Below are 25,900 nucleotides of genomic sequence, written 5' to 3'. Positions count from 1 at the left end.
AAACCCTGACTTTAAAAGACCTCAAATTAAGATCTGCAAATGAGAAAAGGAACTAGGTAATATATGAATTCCTTGGATGAGGGAGTTGTTAATAGTACATTTAAAAAAATAGAGTAGGTGGAATTTAAAGGAAGTACCCCAAAGACTGAGGAGGGAGAATTCACCTGTCTGCATTGCCCCTCCCCCACTCTCAGAAGCCCTTTGTGATGTGGAGACCTAGCTTTGTGATGCGGAGTCCCCAGTTCTGTGAAGAAATGGGCATGGGTTAATCCTTCACTCCTCAGGGAGAGCCCGATCAGTTCAGATGGAGAATCTTCCCTCTCTTCTGGAAAGCATATACGCCACATGGCTGAGCCTCAGCTCCATGATGGACACAATGGATGTGATATTTGCCATTGTGTGTGGACTGGGGCTCTACCTTCTGTTACTTCCCTTCATTGATAGTCATCTGTCTTCACCGCTACCCAATATAAAGTTCACTAGGAAGGTAAGAATCTCTCAATCTATTAAACAGAGAATACTCCTCTCTCTATCTCTCTCTCCCCTCCCCTTTCTCTCTTACTCTCTCCATTCCCCTCCTTCCTTCCCTGTCTCTCTCTCTCCTTCTTTCTCTTCCTTCCCCCAATCCATCCTTCCCTTCTCTGTGTCTCTTTCTTGATTTTTAAATTAGCATACAAAGTATTGGGTTTAATGATGGGATCTTCAAACAAACTTCATTTTTTGCTGATTGCTGTCTTTCATCCCCCTCTCCTCCCTAATCTCCCTCCATACCTTGTGCTCCTCCACTACAAACATGCCACTTTTAGGCTTTCATGTGACATGGATCCTTTTGCCAGTCTCTTCTGCCCCAACACCACATTTTACTACAAATTTCCACTTGTCCAAATCAAGTAGAGAAATGGCTGGGGAGACATCACCAGAAGGAACAGAAATCTATTCTCCTGGGAACTGGTGGAGCAGAGTTGAGAGCAGTCACCAGGGCATCTATCTGGAGCTCACAGTATGTCTGTGAGGTATGCTGGTGTGCCGGGGTGAACTTGAATGCCATGGTTTCACGGATAGGTCCTGCATTCTTCATATAAATTGGGGGCTCTATATCAGGGATAAGACAAGCATTGAGCACCGGTTCATAGGTTCTATTCTCCTGTACAATCCTTTCCTCTGTGATGCTTAGTCTGAGGACTGTGCTGAGCCTCAAAATGTATTAGACCAGAGGCCAGAGTGACTTCTGGGTGCAAGCAGCAGAATTCAACCTGGCAACTGTGAAGCAGCTACAGAGATTTGACTCTTGAGCAGAAGAAGTGTTACTGTAGACATCCAAGGTTGGCCTCACAATGCAAATGCCTGTGTATCTATCAGGAGACCAACGAAGAATGTAAGATGTTCTGCTCTATAACCCTCTCCTTAGTTTTGTTATACAGAGAACTTGCAACTCTGTTCTATGGAAGGCAGTGACAGGAAAGGGTCTCTGGAAGTTGGTGTCTCATAGCCTAGCTCCAAGTTCAGATACTCAACTATGTCTGCCTCCCATAACGCTATGGTTACAAGCACATGTGCAACTATGTGGCTTTTTACATGAGTGATGGGGACCTGACCTTAGGTTCTCACACAGCAATGTTCTTACCCACTAGGCCATCTCCACATCTCCCTTCTTAGTATTTCTTAAAGAAAACTAGTTGACAAAAGTGTTCAGTAGGGGGCTGGAGAGATGACTCAGAGGTTAAGAGCATTGCCTGCTCTTCCAAAGGTCCTGAGTTCAATTCCCAGCAAACACATGGTGGCTCACAACCATCTATAATGGGGTCTGGTGCCCTCTTCTGGCCTGAAGGCATACACACAGATAGAATATTGCATACAAAATAAATAAATATTTTAAAAAAAGTGTTCAGTAGGTAAGTGCTTGTTTTGCAAGCATGAAGACCTTGGTTTATATACTCAGCACTCAATTAGAAAGCTGGGCATAGTGATGTGTGCCTGTAGTCTTGGTGCTAAGGAAACAAAAACAGAGGATCCAGGAAATTTCCAGGACAACCAGTCTAACTGCATCAGTAAGTTCCAGGTTTAGTAAGAGACTCTGTCATTAAAAATTAAAGTGACAGGAAGAATACCAAACACATATCTGGACTCCCATATTCATACACACTTGAATACATATGAGAGAGAGAGAGAGAGAGAGAGAGAGAGAGAGAGAGAGAGAGAACAACTGTTTGCACTTTTTCACTCACTTGAAAAATGTGAAGTTAAAACAACAAAAACAGAACAGAACCACCAACCAAGCTTGGTGGCACACTTCTTTAAACCCGGTACTCGGAAGACAGAGGTAAGTAGATCTCTGTGAGTTTAAGGATAACCTGATTTATATAGTTAATTCCAGGCCAGCCAGGCCTGGAGAGATATCTTAGCATTTAAGAACAATTGCTGTTCTTCCAGAGGAAGCAAATTTGCTTCCCAGAACGCATAGCTCACAACCACCTATATCTAGTTCCAGAAGATCCAATACACTATTCTGCCTATGATAGTGGCTAGGCACCCAACAAAAACACACACCCCAAACACCACACACACACACATACACACACCACAACCACACGCACACACCACACCAACAACCACACACACACAGATAGAAAATGGCATTAATCCTGTACCAAATTTAAAAATTCATGAATATCTGCAGCTTCTCTAGAGGATAATGAGAACATCTATCATCTATCTATCTATCTATCATCTATCTATCATCTATCTATCTATCTATCTATCTATCTATCTATCATCTATCTATCATCTATATCTAATCTATCATCTATCTATCATCTATCTATCTATCTATCTATCATCTATCTATCTATCTAATCTATCATCTCTCTCTCAGCCTCAAAGGCAGATGACCTGGCAGAGTCGGTACAAGAAAAAGTTTGGAACTCAATCTAGGAAAGAGCCCAAAGGTAAGCCAGTTTCTGCCATTACCTTGCCTGTGAGGAGGCATGTTTCCCAGGTGAGTTGTAGAGGCCTAAGAGGGAAGGAAACAAGAATACCCTACTCAGGCTCTTGTGTTAGAAGAAAGCTGTGGTGAACCAGCTAACAGGTGTTCCTAACAGGGAGGGCTCTGGTCTATTAGGAGCAATATTACCAGGATTTGGAGGTGGGACCTTGAGTATAGCTGATTCTTTTCTGAGGTGACCCCATCCTTTCTCCCAGAGGTCAGTTAGAAGGATCATGAGGGGAGGGTGACAGCTATGGGATCTGCCCCTGAATGATTAAGTGTTGTCCATCCATCTATCTTGAGAACGATATTGATCATGGATTACATGACCTTGGATGTTAATGAGCAGGCCCTAGAGTCTAAGCTCATAATCTTTTCTAATGTGACACCCACAAATCTAGCTTACTATAAAAACCTTATGCCTTACCTTCACTATCATAACCCAGTGTCCTAATTTCCAGCTTGGAGAGAAAGCCTGGAAAAGCTGAAAGAAAAAGAAAAAGATGAATCATTTCTAGAAGAAATTAGCCCAAGATACCATTTGAATTATGTAGGGAACATGTTTAAGTCACCAAGTACTAAGCAAGACACCACTATCCTGCCACCCTTCTGGAACCTGAAAGAAAAATCAGAAGAGCAAACAGCCACTCAGAAACTATCATATCCTACCATCTCGGGGGACCATTGTCAAGAGAAATACAACCAGCTCTTTTGGGGTCTCCCTTCACTGCACAGTGAATCCCTAGTGGCTACTGCCTGGATCACTCAGGCTTCTTCTACTCTCCCTTCTCCCTTTTTCTTATTCAATGTCATCTCAACTGCTTATCCAGTTCAAATTCGGGAGAAGATGTCTCCAGGGCATTCCTGTACACGTCCTCTGTCCTACCTGGACCTCCAATCCCCACCCTTAATTTTGTCTCCACCCCAGTTCCAGACCCCAGCTCCGAATCAAGACCATCCTCAGTCCCCTCTCCCAGCCCAACTACCCTCTTCTCTACCCTACACAAGTGATCATGGAGATTATGGACCATCTTGTTCTCAGTCACAAAGTCAGCCACAGTGTCTCCCTAGAGAAATACAACACGCAGAAGGGTACTCACTAACAAAACTAGAAAGTAGGCTGCCTTTATCCTTGATGGTCCAGAGACCTCAAGAAGTCTATGATGTCTTGGCCCCCAACCTTTCCCAAGACTGGGCAGTCTCTATCCTTCCAGAAAATTTTCCTATCAGCTGTGAGCTCCGAGAGAAACTGGAGCAACACATTCAAAAGTGGCTCATTCAACACCAATGGGACCATCCTCATAAGATCCAGGAGTCTCTGGAAGTGATGCAGCTTCAGAACACAGTAACAGGACCTTGTCAAACCAGAGACAAACCAGGCCCCTCACGATCCTCTGTATCTATGGGTGACCATAGCAACGATGGCCACAAGATGAGATTTCAAGAAGAAAAAATATCTGGAAAGAATTTAGGACCAATTCTTGGCAAGATCTCAAAAGATCCAAACAGGTACTTGAAAAAAGCTCAAGTAACATTACAAGGGGCAAATCTTTTGAAGTCAGAAAGAAATCCAGTGAAGAGCTTGGAGAGAGACTTGAGAACTGACTCAAGAAAACACGCGAACAACAATCTAGAAAGCACCCTGAAAGCTCATGTGGGCAAAAAGTCAGAGCAAATTAATCAAGATCTGATCCCTCTGAGGGTGCGTCGATCCTGGCTTGCTATGAATTATGGTTTTTCCATGTCTGACATCAAAATGGAAACTAAAAATTTACCATCCTCAAAGAGTTTAGAAAAGTCCATGAGCTCCTCACAGAAGCTTGCCTTTCTTGATCCAGGCACTCACCAGGACCTGGAGAAACATAATGTAAGTTTTCGGGTGAAGCACAGGTGGGGCTTACCCCTCAAGATGCTCAAGCCCATAAATGTCATTAAGCTGAAAAAAGCTGAGTCCTTGCCCATTGCACTGTGTGACTCACTACCCTCAACCAGCACTGTATCTGAGACCAGTTCAGCAGTTGAGGTAGTCAGGTTCCTAGGAAAACCATGCCAGTTGAGAGAGGTGGTAATTGAGGATTCCTCTCCATCACTAGGGAGTCTTCTCCTTGTCTCCTCTCCTTCCTGTAAGGATATCGAGAAAACCCTGAGAGCATTTCCATCTGATGCTGACCATGAGCCTTCACAGGCCCTGCCAACCAAATCAGAGAGCAAGCATCATTCTGGAACTCTCCAACATAAATTCACAGATACACCATCTCACAGTGGGACTGTCTTAGAGAAAGAGAGAGAGACCCAAGAAGACATTTTACTGCCTAGAAGGACCATTGTCCAAACCCCAGGGGCACACAGTCACCAGGCAAAAACTTCTAGTGAGTTTCCACAAAGTGTGGAGACAGAATCAGCCAGCCAGACACACATCTATACCAGTGCTGTGCTCCTTCCAGAGCATCGCAGGAGCACACTGCTTCCTGCAGACACTTTGGCATCCCAGCGGTTAGGTGACATTGCAGTGGTAAGAGGGGACAAGAGCCTGGTGCAGCAGAAGCCCAATACTCCAAAGCATCAAGTCTCACCAAAGAGCCAAATCAAAGTGTTGGCAGCTAGTTACCAAGGTGAGGAAACTAAAAGACATCATCAGCCCCGGCCAAAACCCACACGGGTTCCTCCAGAAAGCCCCTTCAAAAAACTTGTGAGCCACTTTCTTCGATGGATTCACCCCAAGAAGGCAATCAAAGGGCATGAATCTCCTCCTAAGAAAGGTAAGATTACAGCAGCTACTGCCCAGAGTCAACAGAAGCCAGCCAAAAAGAAACCACGTGTGGACAGAAATGTTGCTGAAGCCCAGGAACTTACGAAAGCCCTTGGGCAGATGTTAGAAAAGAAAATGATGGAGCAACGTAAACTCTGTGCTTCCAAGGTAAAACAGCACAGGGAAACTCCTCCACTCCCCGCCCCTCAGTCTTCTTATAGCCATAAGCCAGCCTCTTACTCAGAGCAAAGAAGAGAACCCAGCCACTCAGGCAATTCCCCCTGCCAAAGGTATTCTACAAAGGAGTGGCACATCAAGGACCGACCATCTCAGAAAAATGTACAATTGAGCAATGAACCACAGACCCCTCAGAATCCCAGCCTCTTGGCCCCTAACACAGCCTTTAACCTAGTGTATCCTTCCCATTATGGAATAATAGTGCCAACTGTTACAAGTTGCAATTTCTTGTGTCCTGGGCACTGTGGTGCTCAGAGAATTATCTTTAGACAACTAGAAAATTCCTCTTTGGTTTTACTTACAGGAAAGTAAAATCGAAAGAAAAAAAAAACTTAGTCCATGTAAAAATTATTTTTCTCATGTTAATATATTCAAGATATTTAATGTAGAACCAAACATGTATCTTCCCCTTAATAAAGAGTGATGATTTCTCTCTGTTCCATGTTTCATATGGGCCTTGGTTTCTACCAAAGATAAACGGGGATGGGTGATTGGCAGAGATAGTGCAAACCCACTTCCATAAAAACTCTTGACATCAAAACACTGTTTCCAATGTCCAGGGAGATGGTTCTCTTGGTAAAATACCTGATGCAAAAGAATAAAGACCTGAGTTTGGATCTTTATCACACATGTAAAAACCAAGCACGATAGTATTTTTAATCCCAATGTTGGGGAGAGGAAGACAAGAGGATCCCTGGGGCTTGCTGGTTAGCTAACTATTCAAATAAACAAGCTACAGCCTCATTAAGTGATACTGTCTCAAAAAAGGAAAAAAAAAGAGCTGATACCCAACACTGACCTCTAGCCTTTCCACACACATATAGATATATATACACGCAAATATACGTGTCTGCTTGCACGTACATCTGCCCACACATAAAAATGTCAGGATAAGAAAAACTGAGAAAATTCCATCTCACTTTCTGCTTCAATACTTTATATCAACTCCACTGCTCCATTGTTTATATCAACTTTTATATTAAACTTTATGCAACTGCAAAGACTAGGCAGACAGAGGCATCTTAAGTCTCAAAATTCTCCCTGGTGCTTCAGACAGGGAGAGAGTCAAAGACCTTTCCTTGTTACAAAATAGCCAGGACTTTGGATGGGGACCCATAGCTTTCTTAGCAGAGAAGAGATGATACCTGCCTCTGGGAAGCCTTTTCTCCTGGGGAAAGGTAGGAATAGTACAGCCTTAAGAAAAATTCAGTCATTGCTAGCCACCTCGTTACATTCCTCATGCTCTACAACAGCAGAGGAAAGCACCTTCCAGGTCAAGATGATCGTATCATTCAGGGATGCCACTGAAGATCATGTCTACTCCAGAGGAATAACCCCTACCACTCACTTACCTTAATCTGTCTCACAGCTAACTCCAGTCCAGGGAAGCATTCTGGATTAATGAAGAGGGATATGATTGAGAGTTGGGGATTGCAGACTCAGGGCTGTGTAAAAAGAAATTAAAACCTTGGGATCAGAGAGAGAAACATGAAGGTGATATAAACACGTTATCTATGAGGAACCCTTACTGTTCCCCTGCCATCTGGAAGCCAAGAGGAGGAGATTGTTAGGGGTCAAGTGATTCATTCATCTTGCACACACTTGTATCCCATCTATGATCCTTGGTCTCAGACCTAGAGAAGCCAACACACAAACAAAAAGCCCAACTTAGCCCAGATTGGAATTAAAAAAAAATAATTAGGGGAAGATAAATTTAAGGTTGAATATAATCAAATCTCTGATCCTAGAAAGGATGATTTCACAATCGAAGTCAAGACCAAGGATCCTGAGATCTTGTCTGTTGCATGTATACACAGTTCCAGGACTACTATCAGTAGAGAAATGGAAATTTAAAAAGGGTGGGGGGATGGCTTGGGATCACATGCAAATTTTCCTCAGCTCTTTGTCCTGTTTAGTTCAGAGACCAATAGGAAAGACACAATCAGAAAGGGTATGCATTGCCAGTACCTTGTCAGAATGTATCCCCTCCCCTGTGTAGAAGGATATAGGAGAGGTCTATGCACTACTCTCTGCTTCTAGCATTCCTTCCTACTGGGCTCTGTCCATACAGAAAATTAGAAGGAGGAGGACCTATTTATGCGGAGAACATGTTCCACGCTGTGCTAATCACAGAATAGGCACAGCTTAGAAACCTCATAACCCATGGAGGAGAACCTTGCACAAGACTGATCCTGATGCCAACAGAAATGGGATTAGGCTGGTACTCACCTACAGGTAGGGATAGTAATCATAGGCCCCTGGGATCTAGGTGCTGATGCAACTAGCCTTCTCTTAAAGATGGACAACTAAGTTATCCTCCAGGGTGGGACCAACAGTGAAAATGGAGCTGGGGCTAGCAGGAGGGTCTGAAACTTGAAGCATAGTTGTCTCCAGACTGCAAAAACTAAGAAGAGGGTAATACAGACTGGACCTTCACCTCAGAAGAGGTCATATCTGACTGCTGCCAGCTTCTCTCAGGACACCAAGAGGTGAGTTTTCTGAAGTGTGGAGGAGTTGGACCAAGATCCCATGGTTCTTATCAGGAAAAGGGCAATACGTTGGCTACACTGTTGAACCAGACAGGAGACGTTGATTCTCCATCCTTCATAAGATTCAGCAAGGTCATCAAAGAGATCTACAGAAGCCTCCCAGAGAGACCAGACAGCATGGACACCTCTCACTGCCTCACATTGCTTTGTAATCTGAAAGTTCTCACAGTGACTTTCCATGGGAACCTCACATAGCTGAGCCCTCATGTCAACCTACACAGGCACCATGGAGATTTCTATGAAAGCGCTCATATACAAATCTCACAGACCCCCTGTAGAGGCCTCTACACAGACTGCACACAGACCTTTCAGTCACACAGAGGCCTCAATTTCATAGTTGTACCCCTTCTCACACAGACACATTCCCAGACACCACACTTAAACTTCCACATATACCTTATCTAGAGACCTGTCTCAGTCAGCAAATAGGGACCCACAGATACTGCTCACAAACCACGCAACTCAAAACACAAAGAACACCCCGAGTTCTCCAAAAGATGCCCCCTAGTCTGATGGCAGAGATTCCAAATAGCAAATTCCCCCAGAAACCCCGAGACACTCCCTCACATACATAGTAGAAAACAGAGACTCCCCTAGTCTCAGAAATCTCTCAAAGGGACCACCCTCCGCCATGCTCTACAGATCCTTCCTAGATTCCAACCACCATCTTGAAAAAACCTGGTGATATTTCCCCTCTCTCACAGGTGTAATTCAGAGAGCACGTTAGAGACTGCCACAGGACCTCCCTGGAGCTGTTCACGAGAACTCCTTTCTCTCTGCCACACACCTCCCTGGAGCTGTTCAGGAGAACTCCTTTCTCTCTGCCACAGGACCTCCCTGAGCTGTTCATGAGAACTCCTTTCTCTCTGCCACAGGACCCCCCTGGAGCTGTTCACGAGAACTCCTTTCTCTCTGCCACAGGACCTCCCTTGAGCTGTTCACGAGAACTCCTTTCTCTCTGCCACAGGACCTCCCTGAGCTGTTCACGAGAACTCCTTTCTCTCTGCCACAGGACCTCCCTGGAGCTGTTCACGAGAACTCCTTTCTCTCTGCCACAGGACCTCCCTGGAGCTGTTCATGAGAACTCCTTTCTCTCTGCCACAGGATCCCCCCTGGAGCTGTTCACGAGAACTCCTTTCTGCCACAGGACCTCCCTGAGCTGTTCAGGAGAACTCCTTTCTCTCTGCCACAGGACCCCCCTGGAGCTGTTCACGAGAACTCCTTTCTCTCTGCCACAGGACCCCCCTGGAGCTGTTCACGAGAACTCCTTTCTCTCTGCCACAGGACCCCCCCTGGAGCTGTTCACGAGAACTCCTTTCTCTCTGCCACAGGACCTCCCTGGAGCTGTTCACAAGAACTCTTTTCTCTCTGCCACAGGACCCCCCTGGAGCTGTTCACGAGAACTCCTTTGTCTCTGCCACAGGACCCCCCTGGAGCTGTTCACGAGAACTCCTTTCTCTCTGCCACAGGACCTCCCTCGAGCTGTTCACGAGAACTCCTTTCTCTCTGCCACAGGACCTCCCTGAGCTGTTCACGAGAACTCCTTTCTCTCTGCCACAGGACCTCCCTGGAGCTGTTCACGAGAACTCCTTTCTCTCTGCCACAGGACCCCCCCTGGAGCTGTTCACGAGAACTCCTTTCTCTCTGCCACAGGACAAAGGTATAGTAAAGCTGGGATTAGGTGGAATCTGCTATCACCTCTACTAGGAACCTCAGTGTGTTCATTATGTACAGCACAAGCAAAGGGGCTACCTAGTCTTAGTAGGAGGTCTCTGTAGGTGAGGTGTAGCTCAGGCTGTAAACTTCTGGAAAAGGAAGCTATGGTCGCTAGTTTTGTACACAATAATCAATTGTTCATAAACACTAATACTTAGACTGCTGAGCAAAATATTGTCATTCTTCTAGAGCCTGGCCAATATAGATAATGGCTTTGGCAACTTCTCATGGGTCCTAGGGCCACTGAGTCAGCAACATGGCTGGGTGCATGTCAACAACACATATTCACTTGTTGTAGGAGGCTGCTTGCTCCCGGCTGCTCAGCCCCGAAATAACCACACAAAACTGCATTAATTAAATCATGCTTGGCCTATAAATTCTAGCTTCTTGTTGGCTAGCTCTTACATCATAATTCAACCCATTTCCACAAATCTGTGTATCGCCACGTGGATGTGGCCTACCACCAAGGTTTTGTCAGGTATCTGTTTCTGGCAGGGCTACAGGGCTTCTCCTTGATTCCACCTTCTTTCTCCCAGAATTCAGTTTAGTTTTCCCTGCCTAGCTCTATTCTGCTAAGCCACTGAGCGAAACAACTTCTTTATTCATTAACCAATAAAAGCAACACATATACAGAAGGACCTCCCACACCATTTGTTCAGGACTTAACTCACTGGAGGGATTTCCTCCACTCCTTACAGAACTCTGATCCACAATTTAGAGAATCATACATTTTTAAACACTGGTTAATTTCCAGTGAAAGTGTTCTTTCAGTTTGTTACCATTTGCCCAAATCATATCAATGCCACATTTTTGTCTCTCATTGGGGGGAGGTTTTAAACTTAGATGATTTTCTATTTTTGAAAGACCTGAAGCAGAGGAACCAAAAACAACTTAAGGAATGAAAGGGATTATTTGTCTTACAATTTCAGTTATAGTGTGTCATTAAAGGATGTATGTCATTAAAGGAAACTGTGGTAAGAACACACACAGGAATTTGAAGCAGAAGCCATGGGAGAATGCTTCTTGCTTGCTTTATCAGCTTCGTGCTCAGCAGGCTTGCTCATACATCTCATGGCCCTCTTGTCTAAGGATGGTACCACTCACAGTGGACTGTGCTCTTCTACCTCAATAATAAAGACAATGCCCCACTCATATATCACAGTTCTATCTGATCTGGTAATCCTTAAGAGAGACTCCCTTATCAGGTGACTCTAGGCCAAAAGTTCTCAACCTGTGGGTTTTGAACCCTTTGCGGGGTATGAAATGATCATTTTATAGGGGTTACCTAAGACTATTGGAAAACGGAGATATTTGTATTATATTCATAACAGTAGTAAAGTTAGAGTCATAAATAGCAACAAAAATAATTTCATGGTTAGGGATCACCACAAAATGAAAACTGTATTAAAGGACCATAACACTAGGAAGGTGGAAAATCATTGCCCTAGTCTGTGTCAAGTTGAAAGTTAAAGTTCATTAGGACATTATATTTTAGGTTTGTTATTTCAGAGCTGAAAAAAGAGGCATTGTTTAAAACACTTAAAGACAAAAGTATTTACTTGTATAAATATAATTTCTGATAAGATTATTGTGATTGTTAATATCTGAACTGAAGGAAGTGTACATTTAATTAGACTTACATAATAGCAATTAATACAATGTCTGACTTATCTGACCATCACTTTCCAAAGGATGCACTTTGGTATGACTTTATGTTTCTCACATGAATGAACTGTTATCCATGCTGCAGCACACAGTGCACACTGCTCCAGCACACAGTGCGCACTGCTCCAGCACACAGTGCGCACTGCTCCAGCACACAGTGCGCACTGCTCCAGCACACAGTGCACACTGCTCCAGCACACAGTGCACACTGCTCCAGCACACTTGGTTTTCTGCAGTGCTGGGAATCAAATCCTTGGCTCTGCAATGCAAGGCAAATGCTTTACCAAATAAACTACATCGCCAGTTCAAGAATAAGAAATCTTGTATTTAAACTTACTTTAACTCAATATACTTTTCTCCCATAAATATACTACACTACTTTTATAAAAAAGGGGGGGAAAGAGTGAGGAAACTATAATCAAATCAACTTATCAACCTCTATGCTTAAGAGTTAAAATTTTGCACAAGATTGCATTCCCACCAGCAATGGATGAGGGTACCCCTTCCTCCACAACCTCTCCAGCAAAGGTTATCGTTGGTGTTTTTGACTTTAGCCATTCTCACAGGTGTAAGATGATATCTCAAAGTTGTTTTGATTTGCATTTCCCTGATTGCTAAGGAAGTTGAGCATGACCTTAAGTGTCTTTTGGCCATTTGAACTTCTTCTGTTGAGAATTCTCTGTTCAGATCAGTGCCCCATTTTTTAATTGGGTTAATTAGCATTTTAAAGTCTAGTTTCTTGAGTTCTCTATATATTTTGGAGATCAGACCTTTGTCTGTTGCGGGGTTGGTGAAGATCTTCTCCCAGTCAGTAGGTTGCCTTTGTGTCTTAGTGACAATGTCCTTTGCTTTGCAGAAGCTTCTCAGTTTTAGTAGGTCCCATTTATTCAATGTTGCTCTTAATGTCTGTGCTTCTGGGGTTATACATAGGAAGCGATCTCCTGTGCCCATCTGTTGTAGGGTATTTCCCACTTTCTCTTCTATCCTTTTCAGTGTGTTCGGGCTGATATTGAGGTCTTTAATCCATTTGGACTTGAGTTTTGTGCACGGTGAAAGATGTGGGTCTATTTTCATTCTTCTACAGGTTGACATCCAGTTGTGCCAGCACCATTTGTTGAAGATGCTTTCTTTCTTCCATTGTATATTTTTAGCTCCTTTATCAAAAATGAGGTGTTCATAGGTTTGTGGGTTAAAATCCGGGTCTTCTATACGATTCCATTGGTCGACTTCTCTGTTTTTATGCCAGTACCACACTGTTTTCATTACTGTAGCTCTGTAATAGAGTTTGAAGTCAGGGATGGTAATGCCTCCAGAAGATCCTTTATTGTATAGGATTGTTTTGGCTATCCTGGGTTTTTTGTTTTTCCATATAAAGTTGATTATTGTCCTCTCCAGATCTGTGAAGAATTTTGATGGGATCTTGATGGGGATTGCATTGAATCTATAAATTGCAACCACTATGGAAGTCAGTGTTTCGGTTTCTTAGGAAATTCGGGATCAACCTACCCCTGGATCCAGCAATACCACTCTTGGGAATATACCCAAGAAATGCCCTATCATATGACAAAAGCATTTGTTCAACTATGTTCATAGCAGTATTATTTGTAATAGCCAGAACCTGGAAACAACCTAGATGCCCTTCAATGGAAGAATGGATGAAGAAAGTATGGAATATCTACACATTAGAGTACTACTCAGCGGTAAAAAACAATGACTTCTCGAATTTTGCATGCAAATGGATGGAAATAGAAAACACTATCCTGAGTGAGGTATCCCAGACCCAAAAAGATGAACATGGGATGTACTCGCTCATAATTGGTTTCTAGCCATAAATAAGGGTCACGGAGTCTACAATAGGTGAATCTTAAGAAGCTAAGTAAGAAGGGGAACCCAAGGAAAAACATATAGTTATCCTCTTGGCTAAGGGAAGTAGACAAAATTGCCGGGGAGAAAATTGGGATCTTGGGGTGGGGTGGGGTGGGGGTAAGGGGAGATGGGGAGAGAAAAGTTAGAAGGGAAGGAGGTCGGGCCTTGGGAAAGCAGGAGGATTGGGATAAAGGAAGGTTGGACAGGGGAGCACGGAACCACAATTCTTAGTTAAGGGAACCACTTTAGGGTTGGCAAGAGACCTGACCCTAGAGGGGCTCCCAGGTGCCCAAGCTGAGGTCCCCAGTTAGTTCCTTGGGCAGTTGAGAATAGGGAACCTGAAATGACCCTATCCTTGAGCAATACTGACGAATATCTTGCATATCATCATAGAACCTTCATCTGGTGATGGATGGAGATAGAGACAGAGACCCACACTGGAGCACTGGACTGAGCTCCCAAAGTCCCAATGAGGAGCAGAAGGAGGGAGAACATGAGGAAAGAAGTCGGGACCATGAGGGATGCACCCACCCACTAAGACAGTGCTCACCAAGACCAGCTGGACTGTGACTGAAAAAGCATGGGATAAAACTGGACTCTCTGAACATGGCGAACTATGAGGGCTGATGAGACGCAAAGGACAATGGCACGGGGGTTTGATCCTACGTAATGTGATGGCTTTGTGGGAGCCCAGCCAGTTTGGATGTTCACCTTCCTAGATATGGACGGAGGTGGGAGGTCCTAGGTCTTACCACAGGGCAGAAAACCCTGACTGCTCTTTGGACTGGAGAGGGAGGGGGAAAGGAGTGGGGGGAGGGGGAGAAGGGTGGGAGGAGGGTCGTAAGGGGGGAGGAGGGGGAGGGAAATGGGAGGCTGGGAGGAGGTGGAAACTTTTTTTTCTCCTTTTCTCAATAAAAAAAAAAGAAAAAAAAGAGTTAAAATTTTAATTAACATACCATAATTTTTTCATAAACCATCTATTAATAACATTTTAAATATTATTTTTGGCATCTTTATGGAATTTACCTTAATTAGGGAAAATTCCACTTCTTACTCATTTCTCTCTCATAGCGGAAAGCGAGGAGACAAATGTGAATTTTCCATATGCTTTATATTCAGTACTTTAGGTCTTTTAAAAGCTAACCTAATGAACAGACATTTTCTCTTAAGCCCACTATTTATTTGGGTCAAGATCAGATTCTTGAGTGTGGTGGTGCTCACCCGGAATCCCAGCACTCAAGAAGGTGAGGCAGGAAACTCTCAAGTTCAAGACCAGCCTAGTCTACAAAGCAAGGCCCATTTTAAGAAGTAGTTGAGGAGCATTGCCTCAGAGGTGAAAAGTACTTGCTTCTCTGGAGAGGATCAGTGACTCACAACCTCCCAGGACTCAGGTTCCAGGAGATCTGCTGCCTTCTTCTGACCTCCATGGGCACCAGGTATACGTCATACAGAGACATACATTTGGGCAAAACACTCACACACATACAATAAAATAAATAAGTCTAAAAAAATGTTAAAAGCCAAAACTAAAACAAACACCAACTACGCGTGCTCAAAGTGTGAACTGGACACTGAAACAAAATGAACAAGTAAGGGTGTGAGGGCAGAGACTAGTACTGTTTCCCGATGTAAAACTCTCCAGCTGCACGTGTCTACTTCTTACAGCTTTGCATACAGCAGCTCTTGTATATGCTTGCGTGCCTGTGTGATTTTACCACAAAAGCTACATTTGGCAATGTCTGGAGTGATCTCTGTTTAAAGCTAGGAGCGTCATTCAACACCTAGAGTCAATGGACAGAGCTACTCCACACTTGGCCAGCCAAAAACACAATATAAGTGTAACACAGCATTTGGGAACGACTACCTAAAATTCAAGAATTATTGAAAATAGATCCAGAAGAAATTTCCTGGCATCATGAAACTGGACTTCATAATCTCTAGAACCAACGAGTCAAGAAACTGAAGGGGCTGCAACACAGAGATGTACCACATTACATGCAAATTTATCCGAGTGCTGCTTCCCAAATCTAAGGGCGGGACTGGGCAAGCCTTGACTCTGCAGCGTCTGAGTGCCTTAGACGTGACCGGCACGCACGGTTTTAATTTTTAATAATGAAGGAATAAGTGAAGGTGGATACTAACTGGACTTCTCTTTCCAACACAGCACGATCACTGTAGCCAGTGGTATTAGAAATGACGAAATGTCTTTGGTGCCAGACAGAGTTATTTCGCACATCCTCTTTGAGAAGCTGGTCTACATACTGTAGCTCATTATCCCAAAGTAGAAATTCCTAAAAGTTAAAAAAAAATCCACTCAGAAATGTCCTATTATTTATAACAACAACATGAACAAACAAAAAACAAGCACCATGTCAGCAAAGTTAGAAAGGTAGGCCTGAAGACAAGGCGGTTATCATATGTGTAGAGCAGCCTGTGATCCCAGCATTCAGAGAGTAGAGACAGGAGTATTAGAAATTCAAGCTCATTCTCAGCTGTATAAATTCAAGGCCCCCCAGGGCCACACGTAAGACATTGTCTTAAAAACAAAAGAAAAAAACTGAGCACAGATCCCACAAGGTCACAAACTAAATAAACAGAAGTCATCCAAGAAAATTTAGATGGGAAAACAAACAGAAATGAATAATAACGAAACATGAAAAGACTGAGTAACTTTACGAGCACACAAATGAATGCAATTTGGTATTAATACAGAACATTGAATAGAGAGCAGCATTATAAAATGCATACGGAAGCAGGGTGGGGGCACAGACCCGTTATCCCAGCATTCAGGAGGCTCAGGCAGGAGGATCAAGAATTCAGGGCTACCTTGGGCTACAGATTGAATCCTTGTCTCAAAAACAAAATACGTAAGCAAATTTTTAAAAGCAAATGCACGATAAAATTACCTGAAAACACATGTAGAGAAATACACAGAATGGTATGAAAGTTTCACTTTATGATTAGGGCATTTTGAAAAAGCTAATGTATTTTTATTTCTTATTGGACACTAGCAAGAGTAAAAGTTTCAGTAAGCTGGTTCCTGATTTTAAAAGTCACACTGAAAATAAGAAACTAAGGGAACATGTGGTGACGAATTCTGTGCTGATGAATGATGGAGGTGAGCGCTGTCTGTGTGGGCCATAAACAGTGAACACGCCTAGTCCTGCCGACCGTCCCCAAGCACCACTGCTTGAGAAACACTGGCTTACAGGTTTTCCTTCACTTTTAATCTTATGTATGTGTATGAGTGTTTTTCTTGCCTGCATGTCTGTGTACCATGTGCATGGGGGCCAGAAAAGGGCATCAGATCTTCTGGGACTGGAGTTACAGACCAGTTGTGGACTGAAGCTGGTAATCAAATTTAGGTCTTTGCAACAGCAGCAAGAGCTCATAACCACTGAGCCTTCTCTGCACCCCACTGTCTCACAGACTTCCACGGATGTGTATGTCTCACTTTCAAACTGAAGACATGGTTGACTTTTTCTTTTTGAGACAGGATCTTATGTAGCCCAGGCTGGCCTTAAGATCTTGATCTGCCTGCTCCCACTTCCCATGTGCTGGGAGTATAGGCATGTGACATCACACCTGAGAGGACATAGGCATGTGACATCACACCTGAGAGGACACACCTCTTCCCATTTTAGTTAGCATGAACAATGTACAGATTTTCTTCAGGTTTCAGATTTCACTTGTCTCTTATTATAGTTGAAACTAATCTTGTCTTCTAAAAATTGGGTTGAAAGCATGAAACCACACATATTGAACGTAAAAAGAGAAGAAACTTTATAATAGTTATAGGAACTTAAAAGCGACAATGTAACTCAAGGGTCTCTTGTACTCCTGTCATTCGGAACCTCTGAGAAGTCAGTAAAAAACAAACCACATGAGGTAGCTTTACAAAGACACTCGTAATACTGTATTTAAGTTGTTGTGGTAGGTAGGGGGCATGGGTGTGTGTGAGTATTTGTGTGTAACACACAGTTTTATGTAATTACAATTTTCTTTTCTATTTGCTTTGGTATTTGACACAGGGTCACGCTATGTCCCCCAATCTAGCACGGAATTTGCTTCTGTAGACCAGGGTGGCCTAAAACTCAGAGATCTGCCTGCCTCTGCCCCCTTAAGTGCTAGGATTATAAATATGAAACCATCATATTTAGCTGATTACAGTTTTAAATAAAAATAAAAATACTAGGGCTTGGGGTATACCAAGCTCATAGACTGCCTGGCATGCACGAAGCGCTGGGTTCAATCCCACTGGCGCACAAAATTGAATGTAGTAGAATCCCAGCACTTGGGAAGCAAAGGTAGGAAGGTCAAAAAGCCCAGATCCCCATTCAGACGCATACTTAGACCCTAAGGAAGGCAGTACCTGAATGACCCACTGTCGATGCTGCCATGCATAATTCTTTGCATCCTGATTAAGAATATCAGCAATGAACTCCAGCTCTTGAGAGGGGTCTTTTAGCCATTCCACTAAGACTCTCCGATGGTGCCTGAGAAAGAAGGGGGAAAGCTTAGGTTAGCCCCGATGACATGTCAGCTACAGGTGCTACATGAGGTGATGCACTGGGCGTTCAGGAGGCACAAATTCACAACACTGCTAGAAAGAGATTAAGTGATAGAGAATGCCAGCACACTGGGAGCTGAGAGGCACAGTGACAGGTGTGCACAAGCAGGTATGACTTCTCTCCAACCAGACTTGCAAGGACAGTAAGCTTTCAAAGCCTAGGACTGTTGTGCAGGATTCTGAAGCACTGCATATAGATGAACGAGAGATGTGAAACTAGCCCGCCCGGTTTAATGACTCTACTGCAAACTAGTCAGCTACCACTATGTTCAAATGTCACCTACAGGAGACTTCCCTCTACCAGTCTGGCAGAACTTACTGACCTCTGCCCCAGAAAATATATAACTAGGACAAGTTACAGCTTTGTCACAAGACAGTTTCTGTGCTAGAAAAATACTTGTGATTTATACCGGGTTCCATTTTCAGTTTTCCTTCTCTAAAAAGTTATACACACCTAAGATTCTAAGATGCACTGGGAGGCTTGGTAGCTGGCTCAACACTAGAGCATCTGCCTATGTGTGACTCTGGGTTTCATCCTCACATGACTAGGAAAAAAACAGAATCACGGTGAAAACACATACCTGTGAATAGTCTAAAAAGATCTCTGGTTTATACGCTACAAATTGCATGTGTGTGACATGTACTGGAATAATATCAATCTTTAAAAAATTACAGTATTTATTATACTAATGAGGAGTGACATGAAAAAGGAGAATTCAACGCCCAATTAGTAACCTATACTAGATGGATGAAAAACCTAAAGAATTCATTTCACATATATGAAAAAGGCAAAATACTATCAATAAAAAAATCCTAGGTAGTGGGAAGAACCTAAATGCCCCTCAGCTAAAGAATGGATAAGGAAAATGTGGTACATTTATACAATGGAGTACTATACAACAGAGAAAAATAATTACATCTTGAAATTTGCAGACAAATGGATGGAGCTAGAAAACATCAAATTGAGCGAGGTAACCCAGACCCAGAAACACAATTATCATATGTACTCATTCATAAGTGGTTTTTAAACATAAAGCAAAGAAAACTGGCCTAGTAATCACAATCCCAGAGAACCTAGACAACAATGAGGACCCTAAGAGAGACATACATGGATCCAATCTACATGTAAAAAGTAGTAAAAGACAAAATCTCCTGAGTAAAATTGGGAGCATGGGGACCTCAGAAGAGTGTTGGGGGGGGGGGAGACAAAGAGGACCAGAGAAAAATGTATAGTTCAATAAAATCAATATTTAAAAAAAGAAAAGAAAAAGAACATCCTGGGTAGAAAGACTTCTAGATTTATTATTAAAACTCTCCCGGTCACTGACTATTACTAACAATTTCTTATCCCAGGGTTCTGTAAGTTTTACAAAACTGACTTCTCAGAACAAAACAATACAATATTTCCCTAATATTCTGTGATCTAAAGACTTAAACAGAGAGGAATAGTTTACAGCAGAGTTTCACAGTGAGAACTTAATAGAAGAAGAAACTGAGTAAGGTGGCCTTTAATCTCAGCACTCAGGAGGCAGAAGCAGGTGGACCTTTGCGTTCAAGGCCAGCCTAGTCTACAAAGTGAGCTCCAGGACAACCAGAGAGCTGTAACACAGAGAAACCCTGCTTTGAAAAACCAAAGACCAAAGAAAAACAATACAAAACAGGACCTGCTGTAGAATATTATTTTAAGATGTGTTACATTTGTCTATGCTGTGGAACATTTGTTTGAAGGATGCAAAGATGTGTTGTTGCATTCTTTCATGTTGCATTTGTTTTAACTATGTAAAGCTGTGTAACTTTGCCTGTCTAAAACACCTGATGGTCTGAAAGAGGGCTGAATGGCCAATAGTGAGGCAAGAGAAAGGATAGGCAGGGCTGGCAGGCAGAGAGTATGAACAGAAGAAGAAGAGAGAAAAGAGAGATCAAGGAGTGAAAAAAGAAGGGGCCAGCCACCCAGCGACCCAGCCAGCCAGTCACACAGCCACCCAGCCACCCAGCCACCCAACCACCCAGTCAAACAGCCACCCAGTCACCCAGCCACCCAGTCACACAGCCACCCAGCCACCCAGTCACCCAGCCACCCAGCCACCCAGTCACCCAGTCAAACAGCCACCCAGTCACCCAGTCACACAGCCACCCAGTCACACAGCCACCCAGTCACACAGCCACCCAGTCACCCAGTCACACAGCCACCCAGCCACACAACCACCCAGTCACACAGCCACCCAGTCACACAGCCACCCAGCCACACAACCACCCAGTCACACAGCCACCCAGCCACACAACCACCCAGTCACACAGCCACCCAGCCACACAACCACCCAGTCACACAGCCACCCAGTCACACAGCCACCCAGTCACCCAGTCACCCAGTCACACAGCCACCCAGTCACACAGCCACCCAGTCACACAGCCACCCAGTCACCCAGTCACCCAGTCACACAACCACCCAGTCACCCAGTCACCCAGTCACACAGCCACCCAGTCACACAGCCACCCAGTCACACAACCACCCAGTCACCCAGTCACCCAGTCACACAGCCACCCAGTCACACAGCCACCCAGTCACCCAGTCACACAGCCACCCAGCCACACAACCACCCAGTCACACAGCCAGCCAGTCACACAGCCACCCAGTCAGAGTGAAAGCAAGATTACAGAGGTAAGAAAAGGAAAGAGCCCAGAGGCAAAAGGTAAACAGGATAACTTAAGCAAAGCAGGCTAGAAACAAGCCAAGCTAAGGCAGACATTCACATTCCCAAGTAAGAATAAGCCTCTGTGTGTTTACTTAGGAACTGCATGGCAGACCCCCAAAAGAGTAAAACAACCAACAACCTTTTGGCATTCCAACATGGGGTTAGAGTAAAAATTTCCCAACTACAGGACCAATTAGTTAGGGTGCAGGACTTGTATTCCCATCTTAGGTAGCATGAAAGCCAGCAATGTGGACAGTTTCAAACGTACCCCAAGTAAACACTGCTGGGCGATCAGCAGCAGCTGGTTGGATCTGTGTTCTGGTTCTGCTAACACTGGGTGACGGATGTTACAGTGTCTGCAGTATTCAGACAAGAATCTACTTCTCTTTAGAGAAAACTAGACATACTTAACACAATACCTGAAATATCTGTATCATATTGCTTTTGATTTTTAATATAAAAGCATCTTAACAGAGTATCTTTACAGCAAGGTCTAAAGCAGAAATCTCCAACCTCCCACGATAGCTATGAATGGAGCCAAACACATCTGTAATGACCACACCATGCTGGAATGTCGAAAGGGTGGACACTAGGTCTAAAATTTCTAGCTAATCTTTTCTGGCTTAAAAGAATCTTTTGAATTGTTCTTTCCTACTTCTGTTTGGTATTGTTTTGCATTTTTCGACAGTCTCACTGTACCCACTGGCCTGTAGCTACCTCTCATGGCTTGACCCCCGAACACTGGGGTTACAATCATGTGTCACCATGCCTGGCTTAACAATTATTTTATACCGCAGATGTCTAAGGCCTGGAGCTGTCTGGTTTCACAGGGTACAGTGGTGAAGTCGCTTGTCACAGCTGTCCTACAAAAGGAAATGTCTATAGCAACTGCCAGTTGCATGATTTGGAAAATCTTGTTGCATTATTTACTGTTAGATCATTTATATTTCAATTCTTTGAAAATTTTACATTTATGTCAGTTACATACTAGTTCATGATAAAATTGAATTACAAAAAAAAAAATTACCCAGCTGAGTCAAATAGCAGCTCATGCTTGCTACCTCCTACATTTGCAATGAAGTGGTTCTCCTACAGCTAAGCTGTGCCCAAGACGGCTCCCCATTCCAATCTTTATCCCAACTTTTATCTGAGCTCTCAGCTTCTTTCTTAGTACTGATCCTCCCTCTCCATAAACGTGCATGTACTGCAGCCTGAGCACAGGGCACTAGGATGCTAACTAAGCACATGCTCTGCTCACACCGTCAGCTTCCACCTGCCTCTTGATCTTGATTCATCGGTGCTCTGCCTGACTGCTGCTTACATTCTCCCTGAACGCCCTCATCCACAGCCGTGACTTCACTTCCAGGAAGCAGACAGTTGTAGTAATAAGGGGCGGCGGAGCTGCGTCCCTGGCACCCCAGCCGCCTGGCTAGCTTATGCCCTGAAATAACAACACACAAACTGTATTCATTTAAACACTGCTTGGCCCTTTAGCTCTAGCCCTTACTGGCTAATTCTGATATCCCAATCAACCCATCTCTAATAATCTGTGAGAACCAGTCTTACCAGGAAGATTCTAGCCTAGTCCATCCTGGGTCGGAGTTTCATGGCGTGTGTCTGCCCGGGAGCGGGGCATGGCGTCTCTCTCAGGCGTCTGCTCCCGAGAGGAGAGCTGTGGAGTCTGAGCTCACTTCCTCTTCCTCCCAGCATTCTATTCAGTTTACTCCTCCCACCTATCTTCTAACCAATGAGGGCCAAGCAGTTTCTTTTTATTTAACCAATGACCTTCCTCCATCATTTCCCCTTTTTCAATTTAAACAAAAAAAAAGGCTTTAACTTTAACATAGCAAAATTACATATAACAAAACAGTTATCAAGTAAAAGTTACAATAATCTTTATCATAACTAAGGAAAACTATAACTATAACTAACTATTCTTAACTCCATCAAAGACTCTAGAAAGATACAATACTACCTAAGCAAACAAAAAAAAAGCAACTTTTAAAACTCTAGAAATGACAGAGACATCTCGCTGCCTGGACAGTCACCCAAAGTTCCTCTGTACCGTTGGGGCATCCATCTTCAGCCTTCAGGCCCATGGTATACAGCAGACATTTCCATAAAGCAGGAAAATTCAAAGTCAATTCAGTCACTATCTGTTGTGTCCTGCAGAATGTCTCGCAGACTCTTTCATGAATCAGGAACCCCAAAAGATCATCTCACCTTGGGCAAGTTCAGTAGTCCTCTCTCTGTGGGTTCTCTTTGTCCAGTTTATGCAATAGTCCAGGCAAGAGCAGTTTTCTTGCCCAAATGGCTATCAAACTCCATAACGAGCCTCTTCGATGCCCATCTTCCTCTTGAAGTAGATTGGTGCTGCCAGGAGCAGAGTGTCTCATTGTCATGAAAAGTCCTAAGTTATTAAAACATTTAAAATGCCATATTCTATAATCTTTGAAAAATATGAAGAATGCCTATCTAAAATATATCTACGCACATTTAGAAAATATTAACTAACATGACTACAAACTTGACTATTATTTATAATTATCCATCAACAACCTATATTTCCTAATTATACATTACATTTTAATAATGAACTACACAATCACAATACCTTAATCAATATCAGAAATACATATACATATAACAAAATTGACCGTAAATCTCGATCAATAAAGCAAAATCTGTACTAATGCAAATTATTCATACCTATATCATATCCCCCTTTAAATGTAAAAGAACATTTATAAACCATATTTGGGACCATGGGCGCAGTTTTTTCTCTCCAAACTGCTTCCTGCTCAATGGGGGCGTCGTTAATTAGGTCTTTCACAGTATAACCTGTGTGCTAGTTTCATCTCAGTTGGCAGTTGAGCGAAGCAATTTTCTGAAGATGTTCACAACAACCCTTCAGGAGGGCGTGGTCCATCATACCATATTGGGATAGAAGCAATCCACAGACTTTCACCCTCTGTGAAAACAAAATAAGAAACTCCTTTCCAAAGCATCATGTCCTTAGATCCAAATTTCAAAGTCAAGGCATCAAAATATCTATGTTGGATTAGTTCAGCAGCATTTATAAACAAATATCTTTTAGCAGCTGTTGCTCCTTCCTCAGCATTCAAACAATTCAAAGAGAGCATAATAGCATACAGTATCAAAATTCTCTATTTTCCATCTTTGTACAGCTTTGTTTTAAGCTCTATTTCGTTTATTTTTACTTTTAACTTTTTGCTTTTTGAGACAGGTTCTCTGTGTCTATGACCTAGAATAACTTTGTAGACCAGGCTGTCCTTGAACTCTCAGAGATCGGCCTGTCTCTGCCTTCCAGGCATTGGGATTAAAGGCGTGTGCTACCACACCTTGAAGTCACAGAGGTCAATCTCCCTCTGCCTTACAACTGTTGGAATTAAAGGTGTGTACTACCACACACAACAACTCTCTTCCTTTTTTTGTTTTGTTTTTTACTTTAAGAACTTCAACTTTTAGTCTGCATATATTTTTAATACACTGTAAACCATTTAAAATTTTTCTTTGTCTTTGAATCTCTCTTTACTGTATATCTCTCTTTTTCTGACCACATGAGTCTTTAATTTACCAAGCAATATCAGTAGGACTAAAGCCGTGGCTTTGCCAGCTAGATCCAGTCCATTCCTTAGCTTTCCAACCTCGTGGCTGAGGTACTGGCTGTAGCCATGTTTACTGCCACAACTCTATGGCATTTCAAGGTTCCTGCCAGCAAGTAAGTTGCAGCATTATGTCCACAGACAACACACAAGTCCTCTCTCTGTAGTTGGCCCTCCTGCTTCAAACAGTCAGAGTTTTCCCTGGCAGGATGGCCCAGAAAGCCGGCATTTTTAAAGGGCACAGCTTTTTTCTGCTACGGCTGAAAACCGAAAAGCATGCGTTCAGCTTTTCGTCAACACCATTTAAGTGTTTCGTGGCAGGACCTCTTAATGAGTTGCAGGGGTTTGCAGCTAAAGCTGAGTCAGGAAGCTTCTCTTAGATGAGAGCGCTTGCTTGCCTCTAGCAAGCAGAGTGCCACAAATGCTTTAAAGCCAGAGTTCATGCTGGCAGCACAGCCCCAAGAAGCTGTGCTTTAAAATGACACAGCGTTTTTCTGCTGCTGTTGCCGAATCAGGAAATCTCTCTACAGCACGCCACCAACAAACAGCAGAAATCTGTGTTAAACTCTCTCTCCCTTATTTTTAAGCCTTCTCAGGTTTTTAAAGTGGGTTTAGTCCATCACGTCGGGTGCCATTTGTAGTAATACGGGCGGCGGGGCTGCGTTCCCAGCACCCCAGCCGCCTGCTCAGCTAGCTTATGCCCCGAAATAATTACACGGACACTGTATTCTTTTAATCACTGCTTGGCCCTTTAGCTCTAGCCCTTACTGGCTAATTCTGATATCCGGATCAACCCATCTCTAATAATCTGTGGGCACCGGTCTTACCGGGAAGATTCTAGCCTATGTCCATCCTGGGTCGGAGCTTCATAGCGTGTGTCTGCCTGGGAGCTGGGAGCATGGCATCTCTCTGAGGTGTCTGCTCCCGAGAGGAGAGCTGTGGAGTCTGAGCTCACTTCCTCTTCCTCCCAGCGTTCTGTTCAGTTTACTCCTCCCACCTATCTTCTAACCAATGAGGGCCAAGCAGTTTCTTTTTATTTAACCAATGACCTTCCTCCATCAGGCGTCTGCCTCACTTCCAGCATTCTGTTCTGTTTACTCTGCCTACCTAATTTTCTGTCCTATCAAGGGCCAAGGCAGTTTCTTTATTAACCAATGAAATCAACTCAAAACAGAAGACCCTTCCACATCAATCAGTTAGCCAGAAGGTGAGTCTGTTGCAGATGGACTGGAAAAGGGATAGTATC

General features: G+C 43.5%; 1 protein-coding gene and 1 long non-coding RNA gene across 2 annotated transcripts in view; one reads left to right on the top strand and one right to left on the bottom strand.

Moving 5' to 3' along the window:
* The first annotated feature begins 304 nt into the window (after positions 1 to 304).
* Positions 305 to 6,281, top strand: LOC121433799 (spermatogenesis-associated protein 31-like). The gene is made up of 3 exons (XM_041632367.1): positions 305 to 487; positions 2,873 to 2,945; positions 3,445 to 6,281. Exons 1-3 carry the CDS (start codon positions 305 to 307, stop codon positions 6,279 to 6,281), a joined length of 3,093 nt encoding a protein of 1,030 aa, XP_041488301.1.
* A 144-nt stretch (positions 6,282 to 6,425) lies between these two features.
* The window catches only part of LOC121433856, a 43,638-nt gene continuing 24,163 nt past the window's right edge, over positions 6,426 to 25,900 (bottom strand). Inside the window, exons 2-5 of the long non-coding RNA XR_005972369.1 lie at positions 18,138 to 18,261; positions 15,908 to 16,056; positions 7,322 to 7,414; positions 6,426 to 6,554 (exon numbers count right to left, since the gene is read on the bottom strand). This is a non-coding gene — a long non-coding RNA (uncharacterized LOC121433856). The remainder of the gene's footprint in view (positions 6,555 to 7,321; positions 7,415 to 15,907; positions 16,057 to 18,137; positions 18,262 to 25,900) is intronic.

The sequence above is a fragment of the Microtus oregoni genome, unplaced genomic scaffold (assembly GCF_018167655.1).
Source record: "Microtus oregoni isolate MIOR12 unplaced genomic scaffold, Mior012 000041F_ref0000270, whole genome shotgun sequence".
NCBI classification, from domain to species: domain Eukaryota; kingdom Metazoa; phylum Chordata; class Mammalia; order Rodentia; family Cricetidae; genus Microtus; species Microtus oregoni.
The sequence above is the reverse complement of the archived record's forward strand: the minus strand, read 5'-3'. Positions and strand labels throughout refer to the sequence as shown.

What these genes read in the sequence shown, in the direction of transcription:
- LOC121433799 (XM_041632367.1), top strand. Translation starts at nt 305, where the DNA reads ATGGAGAATCTTCCCTCTCTTCTGGAAAGCATATACGCCACATGGCTG. An exon ending in ATATAAAGTTCACTAGGAAG is followed by an intron (nt 488 to 2,872) that starts GTAAGAATCTCT and finishes TCTCTCTCTCAG; the next exon opens with CCTCAAAGGCAGATGACCTG. An exon ending in ATCTAGGAAAGAGCCCAAAG is followed by an intron (nt 2,946 to 3,444) that starts GTAAGCCAGTTT and finishes CCTAATTTCCAG; the next exon opens with CTTGGAGAGAAAGCCTGGAA.